Source organism: Drosophila navojoa, chromosome X (assembly GCF_054131105.1).
Source record: "Drosophila navojoa isolate 15081-1374.11 chromosome X, UAZ_NAV_1.0, whole genome shotgun sequence".
In the NCBI taxonomy this organism is placed as follows: domain Eukaryota; kingdom Metazoa; phylum Arthropoda; class Insecta; order Diptera; family Drosophilidae; genus Drosophila; species Drosophila navojoa.
Window position 1 is genome coordinate 29,484,102 of NC_142895.1, and position 24,889 is coordinate 29,508,990.

Here is a 24,889-nt window from a genome sequence, read left to right on the forward strand (position 1 = left end):
CTAAAAATTGCCTTCTGGCAATACCTTTTATGACCATTGCCATTGTTATTGTTATTGTTGTTGTTGTTGTTGTTTTGTACAATTGAGCGCATTTTTTACTATATGTACATATTTAATAAGTTGTAACCCCTAAAGACCCCACCACAAATCCCTCAAGCTTAATCGTTTTATGAGCACCCTCCTTCCCCGCCCTACACTCACAGACACACAGACACAAGTCTGCCTAGGTGTTTCGTTTCTCGTGTTGTTCTTCGCTTCATTCGATACTCACTTAGCTCCATGTGCCATATACATTCTACTTTACTGGTTGATTTAACACCTCCGCTTTGCGAAAAAAAAACGTAGCAACAACAACAGCAGCAGCTGCAAAGAGCTTCAAAGAAGCGACCAAAGCTTTAAATTCTCCATTCTTTCTTCATACTCTGATTAGATGCACAGTTTTCGGGTCGTGCCCATGATAAGATTAGAGTCAGAACAGAATGTTTGACTATGTGTGTGTGTGTGTGTGTGTGTGTGTGTGTGTGTGTGTGTGTGTGTGTGTGTGTGTGTGTGTGTGTGTGTGTGTGTGTGTGTGTGTGTGTGTGTGTGTGTGTGTGTGTGTGTGTGTGTGTGTGTGTGTGTGTGTGTGTGTGTGTGTGTGTGTGTGTGTGTGTGTGTGTGTGAATTTCCCACTGCTTCGCCCCATTTTAAAGCCTGCCACTGCCGCTGTCGTTGCTGTTTAGCCAGTAACTAGCATACAGTGTGTTTCATTCCGCATTCCTCTCTAACGACGCCAATGCTACTGCTGCTGCTGCTGGTGCTGCCGCTGCCGCTGCCGCTGCTCACACAATAAAACTTAATGACTTTCGCTTTTGCTCTGTGTGCTTTGTACTTTGTGCTCGCGCCTGGCGTTCGCTCTCTTTTTGTTTTCTGCTGCTCTCTTCGCTGTTTCATTGTTGTACGCTGCGTCGCATGTGTGCGTGCGTGCGAGTGTGTGTGTGTGTGTGCGAGTGAGCGTATTTCATATGCGTCAGTCAGCGGCGCCAGCAGCGACGCTTCTGCTGTTGTCGCTGTTGATAATTTGGAAATTCAATTTCAGTTTCTGTTTCAGTTTCAGTTCAATCGCGACCCCAAGAGCGCCCGCACATGTGTGTGCCAATTGAGTCTTGCAAATTGCGCTAACAATATCAATAATAATAAATAAATACAAATTAAATATTATAGCATATTCAACAGCTGCACGTAATTTGAAATATATTATTTTTCCTTTTTTTTTTTTTTTTTAAAATACATTTGGAAAACATTTCGTTTTTCTTCACGTGCGTGTGTGTTATTTTTTTTATGGTGTTTTGTTTTTATTGCGTGGCGCAGGCGAACGAAAGTTGTCTTTGGGAAAATATCTGTTTTTCACAAGCTTTATTTTTTCTTTCTAAAAATAGAAGCAAACAAAAATGAAAAGTACACGAAAATAAATGGGATATGCGAAAATGTTTTGCCATTTATATTTCCATCTCGCTCCCTCTTTCTTTCTCAACAATAAAAACAAAGCAACAATAAAAATAAATCATTAAACAAGAAAATATATAAATTGCATTTTATTGAGCAGGCAATGTGACTCTGATGCAACCAAGTTGTCAGTGCGTAGAATAAATTCAAACAAAAAGTGAAAGAACCTAAACAAATCAGAGCGAAGGCGCAGAGATAGACAATAGACGAGTGCATATTTGTTTTTCTATGTGTGAGCAAGACTTTGTTGTTTAGAGAAATAAGACACACAAGTATCTAAAAAAGAAGACATTGAAAACCTGATGGCAACAACAGCAACGAAAGCAGCAGCACCAACCGCCAATGCGGTGCTCGCCAACAGCAGCAGCAGCAACAGCAACAGCAACAGCAACAATAATATTATAAGTGCACCAATTAAAATTCCATTGAGCGAACGCTTCTTGACTCAGACGTCGACTGGCTCAGCGGACAGCGGTGTGATTGTGACGAGCGCCTCTCAGAAGCAGCTCTGCAGTAGCTCGCAGGCGACGCTGCTGCAGTTGCAACAGCTGCCGGTGCGCAGCAGCAGCGGCTCACTTAGCCTACACGGATCGCAGCCGAAATGGAAGCGGCAACAGCAGCAGCACAGGCAGCAGCAGCAGCAGCAACACCAGCAGCAGCAACAACAGCTGCTGCTTAGCCAGGACAGCGGCATCGAGCAGCGCGTCGGCGAGGGCAACTCGAGCGGCGCGGGCGGCGGCCAGTCGAACAGCAGCAGCGAATCGCTGGGCAGCAGCAGCGGAAATGAGCAGCTACAGGTAGCAGCTGTCGCTGGACGAGCGCGCGCCGCATCGGCGCTTGAATTGAGCCATGTCGGCGTCGGCGTCGGTGGCGGCAGCGGCAGCGGCAGTGGCAGCGGCTCTAGCAATGCGCTGCGGCGTATTAAATACAAGAGCACGAACAGCACACAAGGCTTTGATGTGGAGGATCGCATCGAGGAGGTGGACATTGGGGACGATCGTGACGACGACGAGCACGATCTGGAGGAGGTGGAGGATGATGACGAGGACGATGGCGTCGCTGTCGATGGGGACGAGGACGACACGCAGTCGGGCATCATTATCAATATTGGGGGGCACGAGGACGAGGAGCAGCAGCGCCTGAAGGCCGAGATAGCGGCCAAGGTGAAGGCCGAGGAAGAGCTGCCGCTTGAGCTGGCGCCCCTGACCGTTGCCGCTGCGGCGGCGAAGCGGCGAGATGCGCGCAGCCTGGGCACGGATGGACGCATCTTCTTTCCGCTGCTCAAGATCAACGAGGACCCGCACATTGATGCCAAGCTGATCAACCGCAAGGACGGCCTGCAGGACACCATGTACTATCTGGACGAGTTTGGCAGCCCGAAGCTGCGCGAGAAGTTCGCACGCAAGCAGAAGCAGCGCCTCGCCAAGCAACAGAAGGCGCTCCTCAAGCGGGAGCGCGAGGAGCAGCGCAAGAAGCGCAACACAACGGTGGCCTCCAATTTGGCGGCCAGCGGCCTTGACACCAAAGACCACACAACAACAACAACAACAACAACAATAATAACAACCAATCACTGTGATAGAAATCGTCTAGCGGTCAACAAACAGATGTCGGATCCTCATCCCGATGCCAGCGACCACGTCGAAGACGATGATGACGATGCCGATGCCGATGTTGGCTTGGTTAAGATGCGCGTTCGCAGTCATAGCCATGATAATCATTATGATGCCAACAGCAGGGGCAACATGAAGTCAATTGGCTCCGCGGACGATGCTGGCTACGGGGATGAGGACGACGATGAGATTGAGACCGGTGCCGAGGCGGAAACAGCGCTCCACCACGACGATGGCGCCGATTGTTTCGAGAACGTAAAGACTGTAAAGCTGGCTAGAACACAATCCTGCGTTAGTTGGACCAAAGTGGTGCAAAAGTTTAAGCACATACTAGGTAAATACACGATAGTAATCGGCCTTCGACAGCTATCGATAGTGTTATCGTTATCGCTATCGCCTTGTCGTTGTTCAAATCAAACTGAATTGTCTTTACTAATCCGTATCAAACATATATTCAAAGAGCTTGCTTGCCCATTATTTCCATTATATCATGATATTTGTTTTTATAAATTCAGCTGTGTTCACACTAATCTTAATTCTCTCTCTCTCTCTCTCTCTCTCTCTCTTTCTGTCTCTTTCTAGGTAAGTTTTGTTGATTTGAACGTAAACTAGCGTGTAAAATGCTATCTGGTAAGCTATTTAAATGGGGGTCTTAACTAATGCAAAGGACTTTGGATAATTTTCCTCGCCTTAGTCTCGATGGTCTCTTCACTTGAATCTCTTTGATGAATTCTGTGCGCTTTGTACTCGATAGCATGCCGATAAATGATAAATACATTTTGGCGAAACATATTCTACTGATCCATTCCAGTCGTTTCGCTTGGCTGAAAAACCATCGCTTTGCCCTGTATTTTTTATTATTTTTATTTCTCTGGGGCTTTTGTCGGGCGGCTGATAAGTGAAAGCGACACTGCCCTAGCCAGTGCCACGCCCTAGTTTGAAAAATAAATCCACAAAGTGTTGCTATCATTAGTCTTTGTTGCTGGACTCCCTGATTGATAAGACGACAGCGTTGACTTATGCCAGCTGATGATTTTCACTTTTTCTTCGTTTTTTTTTTGTTTTTTTTTTTTTTTCTTTTTGGAAAGTCATTGCCTTAAAGAAGAAGAGATCCTACGTATATACTTACAAATAGGGAGACTGGGCTTTCGTTTAGTAGAAATCTGTGATGTAATGTGGATTAAAATGAAATGAAATGGATTAGTGACAGAAATGAGATAAAGCTGTTCAAATTCTCAGACGTATTGTAAATTATTTCTATGTACAGACCTATATGTTTGAAACTTTATATATACATGGAAATAATTTATAATGTGTCTGAAAATCCGAACTAAAATGTCAAGTATTGCATTAAAACAAAGTTAATGGCGCAATGAACTAAGCATGTTGAATGTGAATGAAACACGGAACGCTATGAGTTAATTGCTATGCATTATTATGCACAGGTGAACAAAATGGAAACATTACGGCGGTACAAAGTGGAATTGAAGCAAGCAATGGAACAAATACTTCAACGGCAATTATAATTATAAATATATATAATCTTCGAACTTTTACTTGTATAACAGTATATAACTATACAAGAACTTTACGGGGTTGCAGACTTATATGTTTGATTTGGATGGATGTTATCATCCCGTCATTAGATTATATTCCACACACTATATATATATTAATTAGATTGCGAATCGAAATGGGATTAATTGATAGCCAGTTATTTATATGAATTGACTTGAAGTGCATGATAAGTGGTATATGTATAACAGCTGATCTTTGTATGACTCTTGAAAGTATATTGAGTCCGTATTCCAAATAAGACTCGACATGTTAGTTGTATACATAGGAACAAGAGTTGGACTATTTTGGGTGGTATATGATATATGTACATATATAACAGTTGATCTTTATAGAACAATTAAGAGCTCATAGAGTAGGTACTCAAAATGAGATATAATTTTAGATAATAAATAAATAGAATTTAGATATATGTATGTGTATGTGACACGATTTGAAAGACGTGTCTGTTGATATAAACTTTCGAGACATGTATAATGCTGGCGAGATAGACTCTTATAACAGCTGACTTTTGTATAACGATGGTACGTACTTATACAGCTACTGCTGTGGCTGCTGTTGGTGCTCTTCAGATTCTGAGTGATAAGGGGATGACACGAGTGCTGTGTGCTCAGGTTATCAGTTTAGCAGGGCGTCAAGTCGTGAAAGATGATGATTATTATTTTTATATGGCCGCATATACTAATGCGCTTTGTATGTAGATGTTTCGTTAACATTTTTGTCGCTGTTGCTGCTGCTGCTCAATGTTGTTGTTGTTGTTGTTGTTGTTCCGTTAATAATCACGCGCTGATGTTGACAAACCGAAATCCGAACGCCGAACGCCGAAAACTTATTCCAAAAATAATGCAAAACAACAGTCTCAGTACATATAGAAATGTCGATATGTATATAGTATATGTGTATATATAGTACGCTTGCATATAGTATATGTATCTGGAGGCGTGTCTCTGCTGGCGCTTTTCTTGCCAGCTGTTGCTGTGCCTGCGCCGCTCCGTGCTCAAGTTGAAAACATTTGTCAACTTGTTTTGCTGGCTTTTTAATTTGTTTCGTGTTTTTGTTTTTTTCGTGATATTTGTGATTTGATTTAAATTTGAGGGGGGCCTGACAGCCTCAGTAGCCAAGAGCAACAACAACGCGATCAGCTTGGACAACGACAGCAACTGCTTGTTGCCGACTGATAGAAGACAAAAGCGGAAGCAGCTGAGGGAAGATCAGGGAGTGCGGGCTACACAGAGAAAAAGAGAGAGATAGAGAGAGAGAGAGAAAGAGAGAGAGAGGGATAGTTAGATAGTACACATGATTTAGCCTGCGATCTATATATAACCCCCACATCCGAAACATCTCAGACTTGACTTATGTAAGCTTCGATCGGCTCGAGCTAAGTTTAGCTCAAATAACAGTTTAACTAATATATTTAATAATGAATATTATAGACACAGACAGGGACTGATTGGCTCATCATCAGGTGACTTGCACTAATTAGACTAAGAAATAATTCACTCTACACACACTGCGATCTACGATCAGAGGGAGATTCTGACTTTGATATATACTCGAAAGTAACTGAAATGTGCGTTTATCTTTAGAGTAGCAGTGTGTTGGCCAAGTTAGGCAGAGTCTTCTCTGATTGTCGCGTTGCATCCAACTGCTCCGATGTCATTTTACAGCTATTGTTGCTCTGTTTAAGCAGCTGTGCCAAAAACTGCAAGAATTTCGCTTTCAGTCTCTCTCTCTCTCTCTCTCTCTCTCTCTCTCTCTCTCTCTCTCTCTCTCTTTCTCTGTGCCTTATTCTTATCGATCGGTTATAAAAAGAAAAATACAAAAAATGGCTTCCATTTGCTTTTGCCATTCGCATTCGCATTCGTCTTGAGAAATGTGCCTCGCTTTATGCAATCGCTTTGGTTCGCCCACACTTTGAGGGCTTCTTTGGCGTAGGTTTTATGCGCTGCACCTAAAAGTATGCAACTCGTGCGCCAGGGCAAGATCAGGCGGCTGGGGGAGAGTGAGGGTTGCGAGAGAGAGACAGACAGAGAGAGAGAGAGAGAGAAAGATACAGAGATTCAGCTGCTTAGGGTTTGATTGCCAAGTGCCTTTTGTCCGTGGTGGAGACATCTCGTGATCTGATGCCTTCAACCTCTAACACACACACACACAGACAGAAAGACATGTATACATATATATATATAAATAAATATATAATATGTATAAAAAATATATATAAAAAATCTCCCCCTCCTCAATACAGTTGCCAAAAATTTGTCTTTTTTTAACCACACTCGGCTGTCACTCACACTCACCTGACAACGAGCCGAAAGACGCAGCTCCTAACCATCCCATATGCGCTTAGAAATTGCTTTGTATAAGTAACAACAATGCAACGACAACAACAAGAGAAAACTCAGAACTAATTGAAAGGAAAACAATAACAAAGAAGACTCTGCTCTAGAGTCGGGAGTAGTCGACTTTGATATACACTGCACATACTTCTTCTGCTCGCAGTATTGGGATGCATTTATGGGGCTCACTATGGGAAATAAATTGTTGAATAACTTTTGGTCAATGGACTTTGAGAACTACATAATAATAGAACTACTAAATAAAATTTTGAGGGATTTGTAGGTGGGGAGATGAAAAATCAACATTTTTATGATAGTAAATTCGATTGTAATGCATTATATATTCGAAATCTTTACCTCAAAATAAACTTATCCATTTTGATCGATAGTAGAGAATCAGAATGACAAACTCGTAATACATAAAAATTGTATTTTAAAGTCTTTAGCGGGACATGAATGCCAATCGAGTGACTCATCTCGTCGTTCAGATCAGGAAAGTGTATAGTATACATTGTATATACACTGTATACCTTAGTCTGTGTCAGTTCGCAAGCCAATATAATTTGTTGACGTGATGAATACTGATATTTAGCAGTGTAATACGTTCTATTATATCATAAATACAAATAAATGAAGCTTAAACTAACTTGCTTATCTAATATTCACAAGGTCTATAATCAATATCCTAACTGCTGCATTATATATCGGTTGTCTTTGTTAAATTGGTAGAAATTCTCAATAAATGTGGGAACAAATCGAATAATAAATGTTATTCAAAGCGCCGACTTAAATCTGGTCCCATCACTCCCCTTCGCCCCATCCCTCTCCCTCTGCCTATCTCTTTGCCAACTGAGCTGTGGTGATTCGGTCTGTGCTTATATCGCGTTTGAATTAAGGCATGCGACGCGCATATTTAGAAAAAAGGATGAGACTGAGTAGGGGACGGTGAGAAGGGAAAGAAGGGGGGGCAGAGGGTGTAGCTTCTTTTGCATGGGAGCTCTACAGTATTCGGTTTCGGGGCTCCGTCACGTTATTACAATTCGAGTTTGTGTTTATGTGTGTGTGTGTGAGCACTTCCCTTTCTCTTCTATCCTCTCTCGCTCTCTCTCTCTCGTTCTCTCTGTACTCCTTCTATTCCCTGTGTTTTGAAGTGGTTTCTTCTCTTTCTGCTGCGTCATGCGGTTTTTTCTTTCTTTCATTTCTTTTGCACTGCACATGCGATACCCCCGGCACCGTTAATAGACACACCCCCACCGCCCCAGCGCCTGCCTCCGGCATTGGGTCTCGCAAGCGCAGTTCTAGTTGCCAACTGTGTTTGTATATCGATTAGTTGTCGTCGCCCCACAAAATACAAAAGCAAAAAAAAAAACCCAAAGACTTGAAAAATTGTTTTTCTATTTTGACAACGCCCCAAGCCCGCCCACTCTACCGCCCAGCTACCCCCAATTGACCAAAGTGTTGTTTTACAATATTTACAGTGCATTAAAACGGGAGTGCGCATATATTCATGCATATTATATATATTTATATGATATCTGGGCTAACAATCTGATTTATTTATTCGCATAAATCAAAACAGTGCGGATACAAAAAACATGCAATTCGATTTATCATCAATAAATGAGCACAGTTATGTTATGGCTTATATTTAGATCCATATAGTAAATATTCCCACTGGCAAACAACATCGATTGAAAGACGTACGTAGGAGATCTAAATATACTCGCCTTAGAATTCAATTCTATTTTTATGTTTTTATTACCCAAATCGAAATTGATTTTGTTGTTTCGAACTTCATTTGATCATAAATCGATTCTATTTATATTTTATGTCATACTAAAATGCTATATTAAAATAAAAAAAGAAAAACAAATTTGATTTTGAAACAACAAAAAAATGTCCAAGAACTTTTAAATGTCGTAACATCATAAACGAATAATACATGCAAACATACATATGCATATATTTATATGTATGTGTATGTATGTAATGAAATTGCATATATTAAAAAATCAAGAAAACGCCTAACGCAAAGTAAATAATTATGACATTGTGATTTTTGATTCATCGAAATAGTAGTTCTGGATGGACCATGGTTCAGAAAAGTACATACATATATGCACATATGTATATTATATACGCCTAAATCGTCTATCTATTACGTTGTTGGCCAATTTGTGGTGTTTTTTGGTGGCGCCTCGTATCGAGAAAACAATTTCAATGGCATGTATGCACACATTTTTCTTGGCCTCCTTTTTATTGTGATACCCATTGAAATTGCATATAGAAGGGGTATGATCAAATGGAGTACCTGCTTAGCAAGTGCTCAACAAATTAATTTGCAAACAAAACATTTTGGGGCAAGTCCTAGAAGGGTCTTTAAACCAGACTCCAAATTACAGAGTATCTGAGTGTCGACCATGTTCGCATGACTACGATCTAGTGTGTTTGCTTCTTTGCTGATATTATTTTTTAATTGATTCATTATAATGAAATAAATTGTATTTCATTTTTGGTTTCTTGAGCATATCCTTTGATTGCAGCGCTGCTTTCTATCTATCTGTGCCCCAATCCCCCACCCTCTCCCTCTCTCTCTCCCTCTCTCTACCTCCATTACATTGAGCTGTCAGACTGGGGGCTGAGCAGGGGCGGGGCTCGCATCTGTCGCATGCTTGGCTGCGCTTGGCTGCTGCTCAACGTTGTCTGTCCATCGGCCCGGTATGGTCCATCTACGGTGCGCCGCCTGAATCGTAGAGTCCAAGTCTGTGGGCTACCTTTTTACCATCCATCTGTCTTTCTGTCTGTCTGCCTGCCCGTCTTAGTCTACCTGTCTTATCGTCTTCGCATGTTCTTTTGGCATCTCTATGCTATGCTCGCAATTTTCCTGCAATTAAATGTGCAATGTCGAAAACAACAACAGAAATAAATAAAGGGAAATTAAAATGAATAAATTATGAAATTTTCATGAGCCTGAGCCAAAATAAAAAATAAATTAATTAATTAAAAAAAAAAAAAACTTATTGCAGTCGCGTGCGTGCGGCGCTCAGCGGCTTCGAAGCCACAAAGTGAATCAGCTGTTTGGACTGTGGATCGTGGTTTGTGGACTCTGTGTGGATGGTGGATGGCGAATTGGCAGATCGTGCATCGATTGGCATTAACGCGTTGTCGTTGTCGTTGTCATTGTCGCTCGTCCTCGCCAAGTTTGCTTCGAGCCAACAAGAAAGCAGCGTTAAGCCAATTGTGCAACGGAAGTTCGAGCGATCGCATCGCCGGATCGCAGCTAACGTGTCGATCGACCATATACGTATATATATCTATATAGATGTACAAATCGGAACTGGCTCTATTCAATATATATATCTTGATGCACATACATATATGCATATATATATATCTCTCTCTCTCTCTGTGTGTGTGTGTGTGTGTGTGTGTGTGTGTGTGTGTGTGTGTGTGTGATTAGAGCTGCATAAATGATTAAAAGATAAAACGCCGACAATTGTTGCTGCTGCTGCTGCTGCTGCTGCTATTTATTTGATAGTTGTTGCTGATTTTGCTTTCGTTTCAACCGACTTTGATATACGTTTTTTTTTTTTTTGGTTTTGTTTTTGTTTGTGTGCTGAGCATTTCTATTTGAAGATCGATCGAATCGATCGACTCGATTAATTGTCTGCGTTAAACGTCAAGCGAGACGTCCGCGAGAAAAGTTGGTCAAGTGGGCAGAAATAAAACACGCGCGCACTGTTAACACAACTAGGCCAAAGCCTGACCAAAAATTAAATAAAAATAAAAATAAAAATATAAATAAAAACCAACAAGAAAGTGAACAGAAATAAGCGTTAACCACGAGCACACTCGAGACCTAGAGCCAGTAGAGTCGACTCAGAAGCTGCCATCATTGAGAGCAAAGTGGATAAGACTCAGGCGTCCAGTCGCCTGCGCAAGGTGGTGCGAGTTGTGCGTAGGAAGAAGCGGGCCGTCAACGATGCCAGCGAATCGGACGGGGCCGGGGAGACGGCTCCCGGCAGTGCCCCGGCCGTAACCAGTGCCGGCGACACGAAGGACCTGAACAATTCGAACTCGAATTCGAACTCAGCATCGAGACACTATTACAACGCGCCGCTGTCGGAGATTGAGGCTGTACGTGCGGCGCATGAGGCCGCCGTGGCTGTGGCCGCCAGCACCAGTCGACCTTGGACGCCGATGCCGCCGCGTAAGCCCCAATGCAAGACCAAACCGAAATTGAAGACTAAGCGCCACTCGCTGCCGAATGCCAGTGGCGGCAACAGCTCGCTGTTAACTTCGGGTCTGGCGAGACGGTCGTCCGCGTCCATGGCCAAAGTGGAGTCGACGCACAAGAAGCGCGACTCGACTAGCAACTCCAACGATTCCGATAACAAGTCCAAAACCAGCGAGAACAGCGACAGCAGTGATAGCAGCAGTTCAGCATCGTCGGACTCGTCCTCCTCCGCCAGCTCATCGTCGTCGTCGTCGTCGTCGTCAACGACGTCGTCATCCTCATCCGCGTTGGCCGCCAACGGCCGCAAGGGGCGTCGAGCAAATGGTAAAGCAACGCTGCACTCATCGCTGCCAGCTGCAACTGGTGCCGCCTCCTCATCCTCGGCTTCGCTTTTGGCTGCCCTCAAGAAGCCGAAGCTACAGACGCGCAGCTCTGGCTCGGTCGGCAAGCAGTACAAGGATCCAAGTACAAACGCATACAGTTAACCCCCCCCCCCCCCCCCCCCCCCCCCCCCCCCCCCCCCCCCCCTCCACCAGAACCCAATCTAAATCTCAATCCCAATCTGAATCTTCATTCCTCTGTGGCCGAGCCCATCTCTATGCACAGTAGCGTTGACCTTTAGCTGATGCCTCGCCTCGTCTTCCCTCGCCTCGTCTCGATCCGCTAATGCGGCACAGCAGCTGCCGCCGTCGAAAGTTGCGCTAATGCCAAAATTAATTATAAATTAAATAAAATCAAATGAATAGATGATATATATATATATTTGTGTATATAGGTGAAGCGATCGCAATTTGCGCGATCACGTAAAACGTTTAGCAGCTGAGCTGAAATGTTTCGCGCGTCTATAATCTATATATAAATATATATATATATATATATATATATATGTATATATATATATATATGTATATAATGTATGCAAACGAGCATGATAACAAATGATAAAGAACAACAAGAGGAAGACAAAGGCGAAGAGGGTTGAGCGAATGTTTACAGTTTTCGTGTTTTGCATGACTAAAATCCTTCTGCAACTCAAAATTCTCGATCCTCTCTGTCACTACCAATCTGGCTTGGCTTGTCGCTCTCCCACTCACACTCTTTCATGTCGTGTGCTGAGCTCTGTGCCCTTTATTTATCTATTCATCACTCTCTTTCTCTCTCACTCTCTTTCTCCCTCTTTGCGATTCGATCTAATCCTGCCACAGGCATGAAACAGTTGATCGGAAAGTTGAATGATTTGTGGCCCGAGCATAGCGTCGCATTGTCCATTCCAAAGGAGGTTGATAGAAGCAAGGAGAAACTTGAGGGCGCCTGGGAGACAATAGGTATTACCGAGCTCTGCTCTCAACCACTTGGCATCGTCTTGTCGTCAACTATGTAAACGATAGACATACATACATATATATGTAACTTTTTGTTAATCATGGCAGTTAACTGAATGCATAAATATTTATTGTTTATGCCAAAAGGAACTGGGCTAATATGAAATTATATTTAATGCTAAAGATATACTAGAAAAATATAAACAATATATTTTCAGTTTATTTGTTTTTCCAAGAATATTTACATCTTATACTTATGGCTCTCTTTGATTTTCCTCTCTGCTCCCCTAGGTCGCGATGGTTCCAAAATTACAACAGTCGTTGCCACGCCTGGCCAAGGCACCGATCGCGTTCAAGAAGTTTCCTATACAGACACAAAAGTCATAGGAAATGGCAGCTTTGGAGTCGTCTTTCAGGCGAAACTCTGCGATACCGGCGAATTGGTTGCAATCAAAAAAGTTTTACAAGACAGACGATTTAAGGTGAGTAGTTCGCTTTGCGAGTTCGAATACCAAATTGATATATGTATATTAACTCTCAACTGTCAACTGTCAACTGTCAACTTTTTCCTTTGCAGAATCGTGAGCTGCAAATAATGCGCAGATTGGAGCATTGTAATATCGTTAAACTTTTGTACTTTTTCTATTCGAGTGGTGAAAAGGTAATATATATGACATTCATCTATGGATATCTAACTGAATTTAGGACGATCAGAGTTGAGGGTTCCCAGCTGTGATTTGCGCTAGAGTTGTTGCGGCTCGACTTCTATATATAAGTCTTCATGTACTTTATTATGATATATTTCAATTGATTTTCTTTCTATTATATTACATATAAATGTCGAACGAATCGTGACGATTGATATTAGTTGGCCGAATTTCCCATCGATTTGGGCATTTTAGCCGCTGTGCTCAAGCCGCAGGTATTACGTAAGCAATGCCATCTTAAGAACAAAATGAACAAGAACAAGAAGAAGAACGAGAATATGAAGAGAGGGCAACTCTTCAAAAGATTCGCTCATAATGTTCACTCTCTTATGCGCTTATCGCTCTTTGTCTCTCTCTCTCTCTCTCTCTCTCTCTCTCTATCTTTCTCTATCTCTATCTCTCTGCCTCTCCATTCCATAATACATATTTGGTAATCCGTTCCCATCTCTCTTGCTCTCGCTCTCTATATCTCTCTTTGTCTAAGAATATGTGCAAAAGTTTGCATGCTAGAAGAAGCTTGAGAGATTAGTGTGTGTGTGCATGTTGACCCTGACCTTTACCCCTGACCCCGCTCTTTCAACGCAAACATTACCCCGAAATCGAGAAAACACTTAAGATGCTAGATGCTATTCACATATATATACACATGTATATATATATTTAGAAATGTCTTGTATATAGTCGTAGTGCTGCTAAATGCAAGTACTCGATTCTAAGAATCGTCATCGTTATCGCCATCGTTGATCCTCGAACATCACATTTCGCATGCTGATGTCAATTTTTGCAACCGTCAACAAACTTTTCCGCCGCTTGCAGCTTGGAGCTCGCCTGATCATCACAATGAACAACTAATAACTCGCCGTAAACTTTTGACTAATATATATATTGGCATTCCTCTTGCAGCGCGATGAAGTATTTTTGAATTTAGTCCTCGAATATATACCAGAAACTGTATACAAAGTGGCACGTCAATATGCCAAAACCAAGCAAACGATACCAATCAATTTTATTCGGGTGAGTATATGAGGAGCTTACATTACAAGAGAACTATGTACTAATTGATCCGTCTTCCCGATTGTCGACTCTCGCAGCTCTATATGTATCAATTGTTTAGAAGCTTGGCATACATCCATTCGCTAGGCATTTGCCATCGTGATATCAAGCCGCAGAACCTGCTGCTCGACCCCGAAACGGCCGTACTCAAGCTGTGCGATTTCGGCAGTGCCAAGCAGCTGCTGCACGGTGAGCCGAATGTCTCGTACATTTGCTCCCGGTATTATCGTGCCCCAGAGCTTATATTTGGCGCCATCAACTATACAACTAAAATCGGTAAAATATCTGCTTTATATTCATACTCGAATTATCAGTAACATAATTCCCGATTGCTTCTAGACGTATGGAGCGCTGGCTGCGTGCTGGCCGAACTATTGCTGGGACAGCCCATATTTCCTGGTGATTCTGGTGTCGATCAGCTGGTTGAGGTGATCAAGGTTTTGGGCACACCGACACGAGAACAAATACGCGAAATGAATCCAAACTATACGGAATTCAAATTTCCGCAGATTAAAAGTCATCCATGGCAGAAAGTAAGTGGGCCGAGATGCATATAGACATATATATAAGTTGTATAGTATATCCTAATTCCCTCAATCGACCAATGCTCACTCTGAACAGTCTCAATGCTATTGATAGATCAAAAATCGAGTCACTAACTGAAAGAATGTCATGGCAGATTGAATGTCATCTCTCTCGCTCTATCTCTCTACTATCTGTATCTCTCTCTCTCTCAGACTAACGCTATCATATCTCTCACTCACTCACTCTCTCGCTCTATCTATCAGTCTCTTTCTGGTGTGTGTCTTAAATCGTTATTGAAGTGTACATAACAATTCGTTGCAGTCACTACTCGAACGCACCCAATTTCCAAACGCCCTAAACCAGAAACAACAATTGAGAGTAAGCCGAAACAAAAGCGAACGAAATTTAAAACCAAATAAAAAAAAAAAAAAAACAATCAGCTTAAGAATATTACGATGATACAATAGCTTTTTAATTCGCACTGCCATGCCAACATATAAAGCATACACACTCGCGCGCATACGCACAAGATAAATTCCTTGACCTTTCTATAACTGACGTCTGACGCTTAAAAGTACTCAAATCCGATGTTGGTCATGTATATCCCATATGTATAACAGTGAAATTGGTTCTACACAAGAGCTATAACTACTTGGTTAGGCTAATTTTACTATTCAATGGTATCTTATCCATTGTATAACAGTTTTAGCTACGTTCCCATTATCCAGTGTAATATTTTTTAAGCAGTATAACAGTTTATGTAACAGTTGTTAGCTAGTACAATAATTGTATTTTAGTAGTTTGGGCAGTTCTATAACTGGTCGAATTGCGCTTTGCATTATAATAGCTGTAGGGCCATCAATAGAGTTTCGAAACAAATGTATATATTATATATTTTAATACAAACTGCATTTGTATATGATGTAAGAGAGTGTGCTGATGGTTATAAAACAGTTAGCTTGTATAACGATTGTAGGTGTGCAGCGCTTAGAACAGTTCAGTAACTGTTATACTCGCATTCGACAGCTTAAATTGAACCTGAGCTTAGTCCGAAAGAGTTTACAAAATACAGCAAATCCAAATCTCATGAATCACCTCAAATCGATATATCGATATTGTATATGGCTTTAGCTTGAGTTCATTTGCGACGCTCGCATTTGTAAAAGTGTTTGTAAATGGCTTACATGTTGATTGATTGAATTTAAATTGATTTGATTTGATTTGAGTTGATTTGATTCAGTTTGACTTGGCTTGGCTTGCCTTGATTGTTGTTTTTCTATTAAACGTGCCTCGCCTTCTGTCCCACGTTCTGCCGCCTCGGGGATATACATGTATATAGGTGTATATATATCTATGTATATTTGTATTTATATTTATTTTTCGCTTGGTCGCCCTCCAATGCCGTGTCCTGTTCTGACTCCGCCCCTGCCCAAGTGAAGACAGCTGAGTGATGCTGCCGATGATTGCATTCTAATTTGATTCTGGCCATTCCACAGGTTTTCCGTATACGCACTCCGACAGAAGCTATCAACTTGGTGTCGCAGCTGCTCGAGTACACGCCCAGCGCCCGCATTACGCCGCTGAAGGCCTGTGCACACCCGTTCTTTGACGAGCTGCGCATGGAGGGCAATCACACCTTGCCCAATGGCCGCGACATGCCGCCACTTTTCAACTTCACAGAGCATGGTGAGTGCGCTGGGATATGCGGATCTATATGAACATATGTGACCATTCCGTTTCGTTGCAGAACTCTCGATACAGCCTAGCTTAGTGCCACAGTTGTTGCCAAAGCATCTGCAGAACGCAGCTCACGCAGCCAGTGCTAATCGCGCCTCGGCTGGCGGACCGACTGGCGCTGCGGCCAGTGGCTCGACCAACGTCTCATCAGCGGGCAGTGGCACGTCCGGTGATGGCGCCGCGCAGTCACAGCAACAGCAGCAGCAGGCGCCCGCATCAGCAGCAGCAGGCACAGGCGCCGGTGGCGCCGCTAACGTTGGCGGCGCCCAGGGAAACAACAGCAGCAGCAGCAACAGTGGCAATGCAACAACTGGTGCAGCTGCTGCAGGCGCTCCCAATGCGCAGCAATCGAATGCGGCTGCAGCTGGCTCCGGCGGCGGCGGTGGCGGTGGCGCTGCAACAGCTGCCGCTGCAGCCGGCGCGATTGCCACAAGCAATGCAGGTGGCACTAACATAACAGGTGAGTAGGCGCATGCCTAGCTGCATCGCGCCTCGCGTCACGAGTCACGAGTCTCGAGTCGCAAGTTGCAACTAATAGATCAGCCTCTATCAGTCTATCAATCTATCTATCAATCTATCTTTCTATCGTTCCATCTGTCTATCTGTCTAACGAGCTATCAGTCTATCACTACTTATTCTTCTCTCTCCCTCTCCCTCTCCCTATATCTCTTTCTCCATCTCTCTGTGTTAATCTCGGTTTGCTTGCTTTTAGCTGAGAATCGTTTGCCCAAATTCCTTAAATCGATCCAAGCAGCAAGTTTGACGAGGAGCCCACGCAAGAACCGTTCACATTCAGCTGAAGTCTGTCAAGATCAAATTCAACCCAGACAATATCATGTCGTAACCCCCATTCCAGACATGTATGGCAGCCGGCTCCATCGGAGCTTCGATTCGATGCGAGGCCATATTGCAACCCAATATTGACTCAAACCACTGCTGCGTTACCCATACTACATTTAAATTCGAAGTCATTGTTTCGGCTCAACTTTGGCTAACAGAGATTTCCATTCACTATCCAGTGTAATCAAAATCCAAAAGCAAAATTTAAAGCTCACGAAGTATTTCTGAATTAAAGTAGTTATATCTCTATTTGGCCGCTGATTGTTTTCATCTATTCCCAACTTGAGCTCATATTTTGAATTTGCCCTTATCATTAAAATGCCTTAAGGGCGGTACTTTGGCTCTAAACTAAGATAACTTCATTCCTTGTGATTAAGGCCAGATGCTTTGGGAGGTGTATTAATAGAGAACCAGTTTGGCATTACACATATATGTATAAATATAGCATAGTGCATAGATAGAGCGAGGCAAACCAATTTTTATACATCTCTATCTCTTTCTCTCTCTCTCTCTCCCTCACCCTTTCTCAAATCCATTGTCTGCTTTTATGTAAACTTGCATGCTTTATCTTGCTTTCTCTATACCCTTCATAGTAAGTGTTTCGTTCAACATATTTTGTCTTCAACTTGAAATTTATTAGTTTCACGTTTAGCAGTAGTTCCTTTCGAATTGGGTAAACCCCCAGATGTGTCTCGGCACGCCGAATGTAAGCCCGAGTCTCTGTGGCTGTATAGCTCTTGTATTTTCTATCCTAGTTCCCTTCGATCTTTGGTATATCCTATGCTAGCTGTTTGGTTGACCTGCCAAAATGTATATTTTTGTATTCATAAGTTGCAAGCTTCATTCACATAAATTTATTTTGTTATAAGTTTGTATTATTTAAATTCATTGAATTTTATTAAAATGTTTTTCGTTTTGTTTTTGTTTCCTTTTTTATTTTATTTACAGATTCATAGGGGCAATAGCAACATACGCAAATATATGTACAATATATATATCTATATCGTATATATCATAATTATGATATATATGCATATATTTATATAATCAATCAACACAGTACACAGAAACCTATACAAACACACACACATATATATATACATACACCCACAACCATACATGTTGGAGAGAGTGGGAACACAAAAATAAGAAATATTAAAAAATATATTTAAAAAAAAAAAAAAAAACAAAAAACAAACAAAAACAACACAAAACAAAAAATCAAACAACTGGCAAAAATTAAATATAATTAATACATTGATATATATATATATTTATATATATATATATATATAAACACAAATAAACACACACACATAATTACATAATTAATTTAAAGCAATTTGCAAACAAAAAATCATTAAAATTAAAATAATAATACAAACCCAGAAAGAAAAGAAGATGAGGAAAATGCATATAAAAAATAGTAAATACACTTATATAAAACTCATGCATAAAACATGGAAGAGGATGAAGGAGATAAATAAACAACCAGCTTCAATTAAACAAAACAAAAAAGAAAGAAATAAATAACATTAAAAAAAAAAAAAACAACAACAACAAATGTAACGCAACATTTTACATAGATAAAAGTAAATTTATTTTAATCTTAAAATAAAAGAAGAAAAAAACTAAAGTAATAACTGTAATAGCAATGACATTGCTAAATGCCAATGTAATGGCTTGTTTTTATTATTATTATTATTATTATTATTATTATAATTACCTTTTTTTTTAATTAATTAATAAAGAACAATTTAATAAATCAGCTGGCTAAAACTGAACAACTGACAAATTTGACGCCTTTCAGCGGTAAATGAAACCACAAGTCTATAGAACACATACCTATTCACCGATACACAAATACATATATATTTATATATATATATATATATATATATGTAGTCTTAACAAAACTCATCTCATATTTGATATCAATAAAATTTCATTCATTTTTTTTTTAATTATTATTATTAATTTCTTTTCCATATGGTATTGTGTAGAAAAAAACCATAATAAAAAACCCAACCGAAAACTATTTATTTGAACAAAAACAATATAATGATGAGTAATTTTGTTGATCCTATTGAAAACGATTATTGAAACTATCGAAATCGAAAGAAAATATATTCATAATAAGCTTTGGCTGCATATAAATCGGTATATCTATGTTTTATTACGATATATATATATATATATATATATATATATATATATATATATATATATATATATATATATAAACTATATATATAAAAGTAAGAAGCAAGCAATCGAATGCCTTGCAATATATACATACATATATTTAAATATCTAACTATTTAATTAATTATAACATTTTTTTTCTGAAACGCATTATATATACAATATATTATTATATATGTATATATATGAAATATATAAATTATTTTAATTAAATAATTATTATTTTGTAATAAATGAAGCAAAAAAGCAGCGAGCATTGAGTGAAATAAAAAAGAAATGCATAAACATATATATACTTATGCAAGCTACATTTTATTTAACTACAATAAATGTATGTATATTAAATTTAGAAAATTACTAAAGAAGAAAAAAAAAAATAAATTAATAAACAAATATTACACAAATACAGCATAAATAAAAATGTTTATGTAAAAACTTAATTTTTATTAAATCCAATTTATAATAAAAATATTATCGATGAGAACAGTTGGCAGAACACGTTTTTAGTGAGGCGGACAATGGTCTCTTCCAAGTGCATTGTGTTGGAAGTATAGAAGCAATATGAATACTGAAAAAAAAGAAGAAGAATTTCGTAATACTTGTATATTCGTAACTATTTTTAGATTGAAATCCAGATTCCGATTAAGAAAAATTTTCTGATTGGTTTATAGACTCAACAGATTCTAAAATTGAGCGCTTGAATGTAGATTTTTGTCCAACTCAGGTGTAGATGTTTTTGTATATGCTTTAGAAAATAATATTGAGACACACACAAACAAAATATGACTGTACTCGTATCGCTGGTTTAGTTGCAATATGTAGATAAAGAATACATAATAATTATACATTACATATATATGTATACTATCTATACCTATATATAGATATATCCAAAATTTGAGTTGAAATTTAGGATGAACAATTAGTTGGAAGATTGAACAGAAGCAGGAAACTAATTGAGTTCTCATTACATAATGCTAACAATGATACCAATATCGATAACGATAACAATATAGATAACCAGCTTAACTAATTTCATATAGCTACAATTTTTTTTTTTTTTATCCTGAGCAATTAATAAATTCAAATGCAAAATACTGTAAAAAACGTATATTTATTAAAATATTTTATGAAAAGCTACTTTAAATAAATTATAATTAATAAATACAAATACAAAAATACATACATATATAAAAAAATTTAAAGCCGAACACACAAACAAGTTACATTTCCTAGTACTTTAGGCACATACACACACATACACAAATAAGAAGTAGAAGAGTTGCAACATTAAAAAACAAAAATTTTATATTAATTTCAAGAAAAAACAGCAACTTTACATACATATAGAGAAACACATATAAACCGTTATGTATCCATGTATAACAAATGTAAGGCCAACAATATCCATGGTTAAATGCATAGACAAAAAGAACAAGAAAAAGGAAAGTTGTTAATAAAGATAAATTAAATGAAATGAAATGATATAATAATGATAATGATAATGATAATGATGATGATCATAAAAGAATATGGAAGAACACTGAGCAAATTACAAAAATGCTGAAACAGACAAAAACAAAAGCAAAAACCAATATAAAAAAAATAATAATAAAAATTAAAAAAAAAAGAAAAAACATATAAATGAATTCACCTTATTTTTCTTCATTTGATTTGTACATTTTATTCGTTCTTGTTGTTGCTAGTGGGTGTGTGCGGTTGGGTCGTTGACCACCCCGTCGGTCGGTTGGTCGGTTGGTCGGCTGGTATCTGGTTTCATGCCGTGCAGGCGCCCAATTTTGCATGCTTGTGAACATCCATATTTGCTCGTTCTTAATTCTCTTTCATTTTCTCTTTCTCCTCTCTGTGTTACCTAACGTATTTCGTATTCATTTAAGTATTTCCCGTTCCATACTGTTTATCCTGTAATTGGCAGCTGTTAATAACAGCGGCGGCAACAAGAACAACAGCAATTTACAGCAATACATTTTGTCTACTTTTGTATTTTTTTTTGCCAACGAATTTCACAGATTCACAGTCGAACAGCGCCTTGAACAGCAGCGGCAACGGCGACGCCGAGGCTAGCGCTGCAGGCGACGAGGGTGGTGGTGGCAGCAGCAACGGTAGCGGCAGCGGTAACGGCGGCAACGACGCAGCAGCAGGACCTGAACAGGCGTTGGCTACGTCGGCCGGCACATCGGGTTAGCGCACTACCAGCAGCAGCACAGGTAGCAGCGACGGTAACGGCGGCGTCGGCGGCTTTCTATTGATGTAAATGTTGTTTACAGTAAACTGTTATTAACATTTTTGTTCGGTAGCCTCTTATTCAAATTGGGGGCTTAAGTAAATTCAAAATTATTTAATTTTCAAATTAACACACACATGCACACACACACATACGCACACACACGTGCATAGGTACATACATCAATATAAGAGCTAATTCTCCAAATATTAAGAAATTCACCCAACACGCAAAGCATTCAATAATGTATTCATGAATATATGTACATATGTACATATGCATACATAATACATGTATGTATGTATATATTCATAAATAGCAGACGCCCAGACACACTTGAATGCATACAGCTTATAAACATACATATGAATGCATATATGCATGTATGTATAATGTGTATGTATATTTAATATGTATGTATATGTATGTATGTATGTATGCATGCATACACTGTGATCTATCGCAAGCTTCCTTATTCCACGAGCGCTTCTTTACTTTCATCTCCTGGATTACACGTTCACATTCGTGTGTGGTTGTGTGTGCGTGATTGCATGTATGTATGTATGTTGTATGCGTATATGAAGGCTTGTACATTGGACGCAAGACAAAAACCAAAAATTTAGCATAATCTTTAACTAACAACAAAAAACCAAAAGCCCCACAAAAATTTAAGAAAACACAAAGCAAATGCCTAACTAAACGTATATATAATAAATATGTATTATTAAAAAATGATATATGTATACATATATATATATATATATATATATATATATATATATATATATATATATATATATACATATATATGCATATAAATGCATATAAATATGTGTATAATCATAAATTAAAACAGACACACGAAACAAAATAGTGTTACATCAAATTTATGCATTATAGTAAATAACAAAATACAAAATGAAAAAAAAGAAACATTTGCGAACGTAATAAAGTATAAGAAACCAAAAAAGAAAAACAAAAAACTAATGAGAAAACTTAGTGAAATAAATCAAAATTTTTTGTCCCACTAAAAAACGATATAAATAGATTATCAGAACAGCAGAAGAAAAAAAAAAAGGAAAATCAAAGAAAGGAAAACGGAAATGTCGATTTCGTGTTGTTGCTCTTGTGCTAATCAACAGCAACGGCAACAATCTAAAAAAATACGTTTCCGGAATGTGCGCAAAATGTTTAAGAGATACTTTAAAAACAAAACATTTGACTAAAATTCGGAAGATAACTGTAAAACAATCCCCTGGCCGAGCTCCAATATCCTATTAGTCCCAAAAGCCCTTTATATAACTATTTAGTACCGTTCTTCAGTCCAACTTTAGCATTTTAATACGATTATAATGATCAAATCAAAGAACATCTATAAGCAAAAAAAAGGGGAAGAAACATGAACAAACAACCATAGCATAATAGTCGATTTAAACAAACACACATACACATACACACACACATATATATATATATATATATATATATATATATATATATATATATATATATATATATATATATATATATAAGTTTTTTTATTATAGTGAAAATAATTATTTAAACACAAAAATAAAAATAATATCATAAAAACGCTTTCAGCGAGCGACGCCACCCATTAACATAAATTACAATTAATTAAAAAAAATAAATAAAAATAAAAAAAAAAACCGAATCTATAATAAACAAGAAAAAAGGAAAACAATACATAAATTGTAAAATTAATCAACGTTTAGCTGCAATTGAATATATATATATATATAAATTAATTTTAATTAATTAATCACCCAAAACACAAGAACAATAAAGCAGAGAAAAAACAAAATAACACAAAGAAGAGAAGAAACGAGCGATAAGTGTGGTATATTCACAAAATTCCAAAAACTCACGTAACTTCGTACAGCTCAAGGAACACGCGCCTTGGACCATAATTAGAACGATCAAAGCAATTACTATATAACTAGCACGTACAGTCCCCAGAGAATGCCTATATATATATAGAGTACGACATATTCCCATGCTCTTTATTTACTCTAGTCTCCAGGCTCTGGCTCCAGTAGCAAACGCAAACATTTACCAAATGTCTTTTCTTCGCTTGAGCATGTGTACTAGATCGTACTAAACTACTTATAATTGTATGTATTAAATATATGTATTCCTAAATTCCCCGTTTTTTGTTTGTTTCTTAAACACATACATACATAGCTGCATTCTGTGTGCTTTATGAAAGGGATGAGATACATTTCAACAGGATGTTGAACTAAGCGAAACTCTATACAACTTCTTTTAGTAAATAATATTCGCAAAAAACGCAAAAAAAAAAAAAATAATACAAAAATAATAGTTACACATAAATTCACACACACACACACACACACACACACACACACACACACACACACACACACACACACACACACACACACACACACACACACACACACACACACACACACACACACACACACACACACACACACACACACACACACACACACACACACACACACACTGTATAACAATATGGAACAAGCAAATTTATTTAATTTATAATTATGAAAAAATTTCAAAGTGCAAAAAATATTAAGTAAATCCCTTCCCCCAAATTAAAACCAACAAAAATGAAAAAAAAAAACAAAAAAACACCTTAAAATAAAAATGGTAAATTATGATAAGCTATGAAATTATATATGAACAACAATTTCAGCGTTTCGCTTAACATGAACATTAAATTTAAACACAACAATCTAAAACTAAATGCAGAAACAAAAAACAAAAAATAAATAAAAAATAAAAGAAAAAACCCAAAAACAAAACCAACTACATAAAAACACAAAAAGGACATTAATTAAAAAATAAAAAACAATAAAAATTACAAAACTAAATGAATATAAAAATGTGTTTTATTTTTGTGGGATCGGAACGGAGCAGACGTGGAATCAGCTTAATCTGTCAATGTGGACATGTGGACACATACAAACATGCAACGTAGTGGGAGTGGCTTGATAA

The 24,889-nt window shown here is 38.6% G+C and overlaps 2 protein-coding genes and 1 long non-coding RNA gene across 7 annotated transcripts in view; 2 read left to right on the forward strand and 1 right to left on the reverse strand.

Annotated features, from left to right (window-relative positions):
* The window catches only part of LOC149090799 (uncharacterized), a 168,342-nt gene that overhangs the window by 125,067 nt on the left and 18,386 nt on the right, over window positions 1-24,889 (reverse strand). The window lies entirely within an intron of this gene.
* Window positions 1,345-23,688, forward strand: sgg (glycogen synthase kinase 3 beta homolog shaggy). 5 transcript variants are annotated; one of them, XR_016197370.1, is made up of 11 exons: window positions 1,349-3,432; window positions 12,860-13,050; window positions 13,146-13,229; window positions 13,437-13,490; window positions 14,179-14,289; window positions 14,367-14,604; window positions 14,668-14,861; window positions 16,350-16,539; window positions 16,601-17,050; window positions 18,379-19,331; window positions 23,414-23,688. XR_016197370.1 is itself a non-coding variant. In XM_089264175.1 (10 exons), exons 1-10 carry the CDS (start codon window positions 1,788-1,790, stop codon window positions 17,512-17,514), a joined length of 3,369 nt encoding a protein of 1,122 aa, XP_089120301.1. In that variant the 5' UTR covers window positions 1,345-1,787; the 3' UTR covers window positions 17,515-17,538. The 5 variants fall into 5 exon arrangements, 4 of the variants coding, with proteins under 4 accessions (XP_089120301.1, XP_089120302.1, XP_089120303.1 ...); XM_089264175.1 differs by lacking the exons at window positions 18,379-19,331; window positions 23,414-23,688 and adding an exon at window positions 17,303-17,538 and having other exon boundaries at window positions 1,345-3,432; XM_089264176.1 differs by lacking the exons at window positions 18,379-19,331; window positions 23,414-23,688 and adding an exon at window positions 21,666-23,230 and having other exon boundaries at window positions 1,346-3,432.
* Window positions 9,376-11,744, forward strand: LOC149090803 (uncharacterized). The gene has a single exon (XM_089264179.1). It carries the CDS (start codon window positions 11,210-11,212, stop codon window positions 11,729-11,731), a length of 522 nt encoding a protein of 173 aa, XP_089120305.1. The 5' UTR covers window positions 9,376-11,209; the 3' UTR covers window positions 11,732-11,744.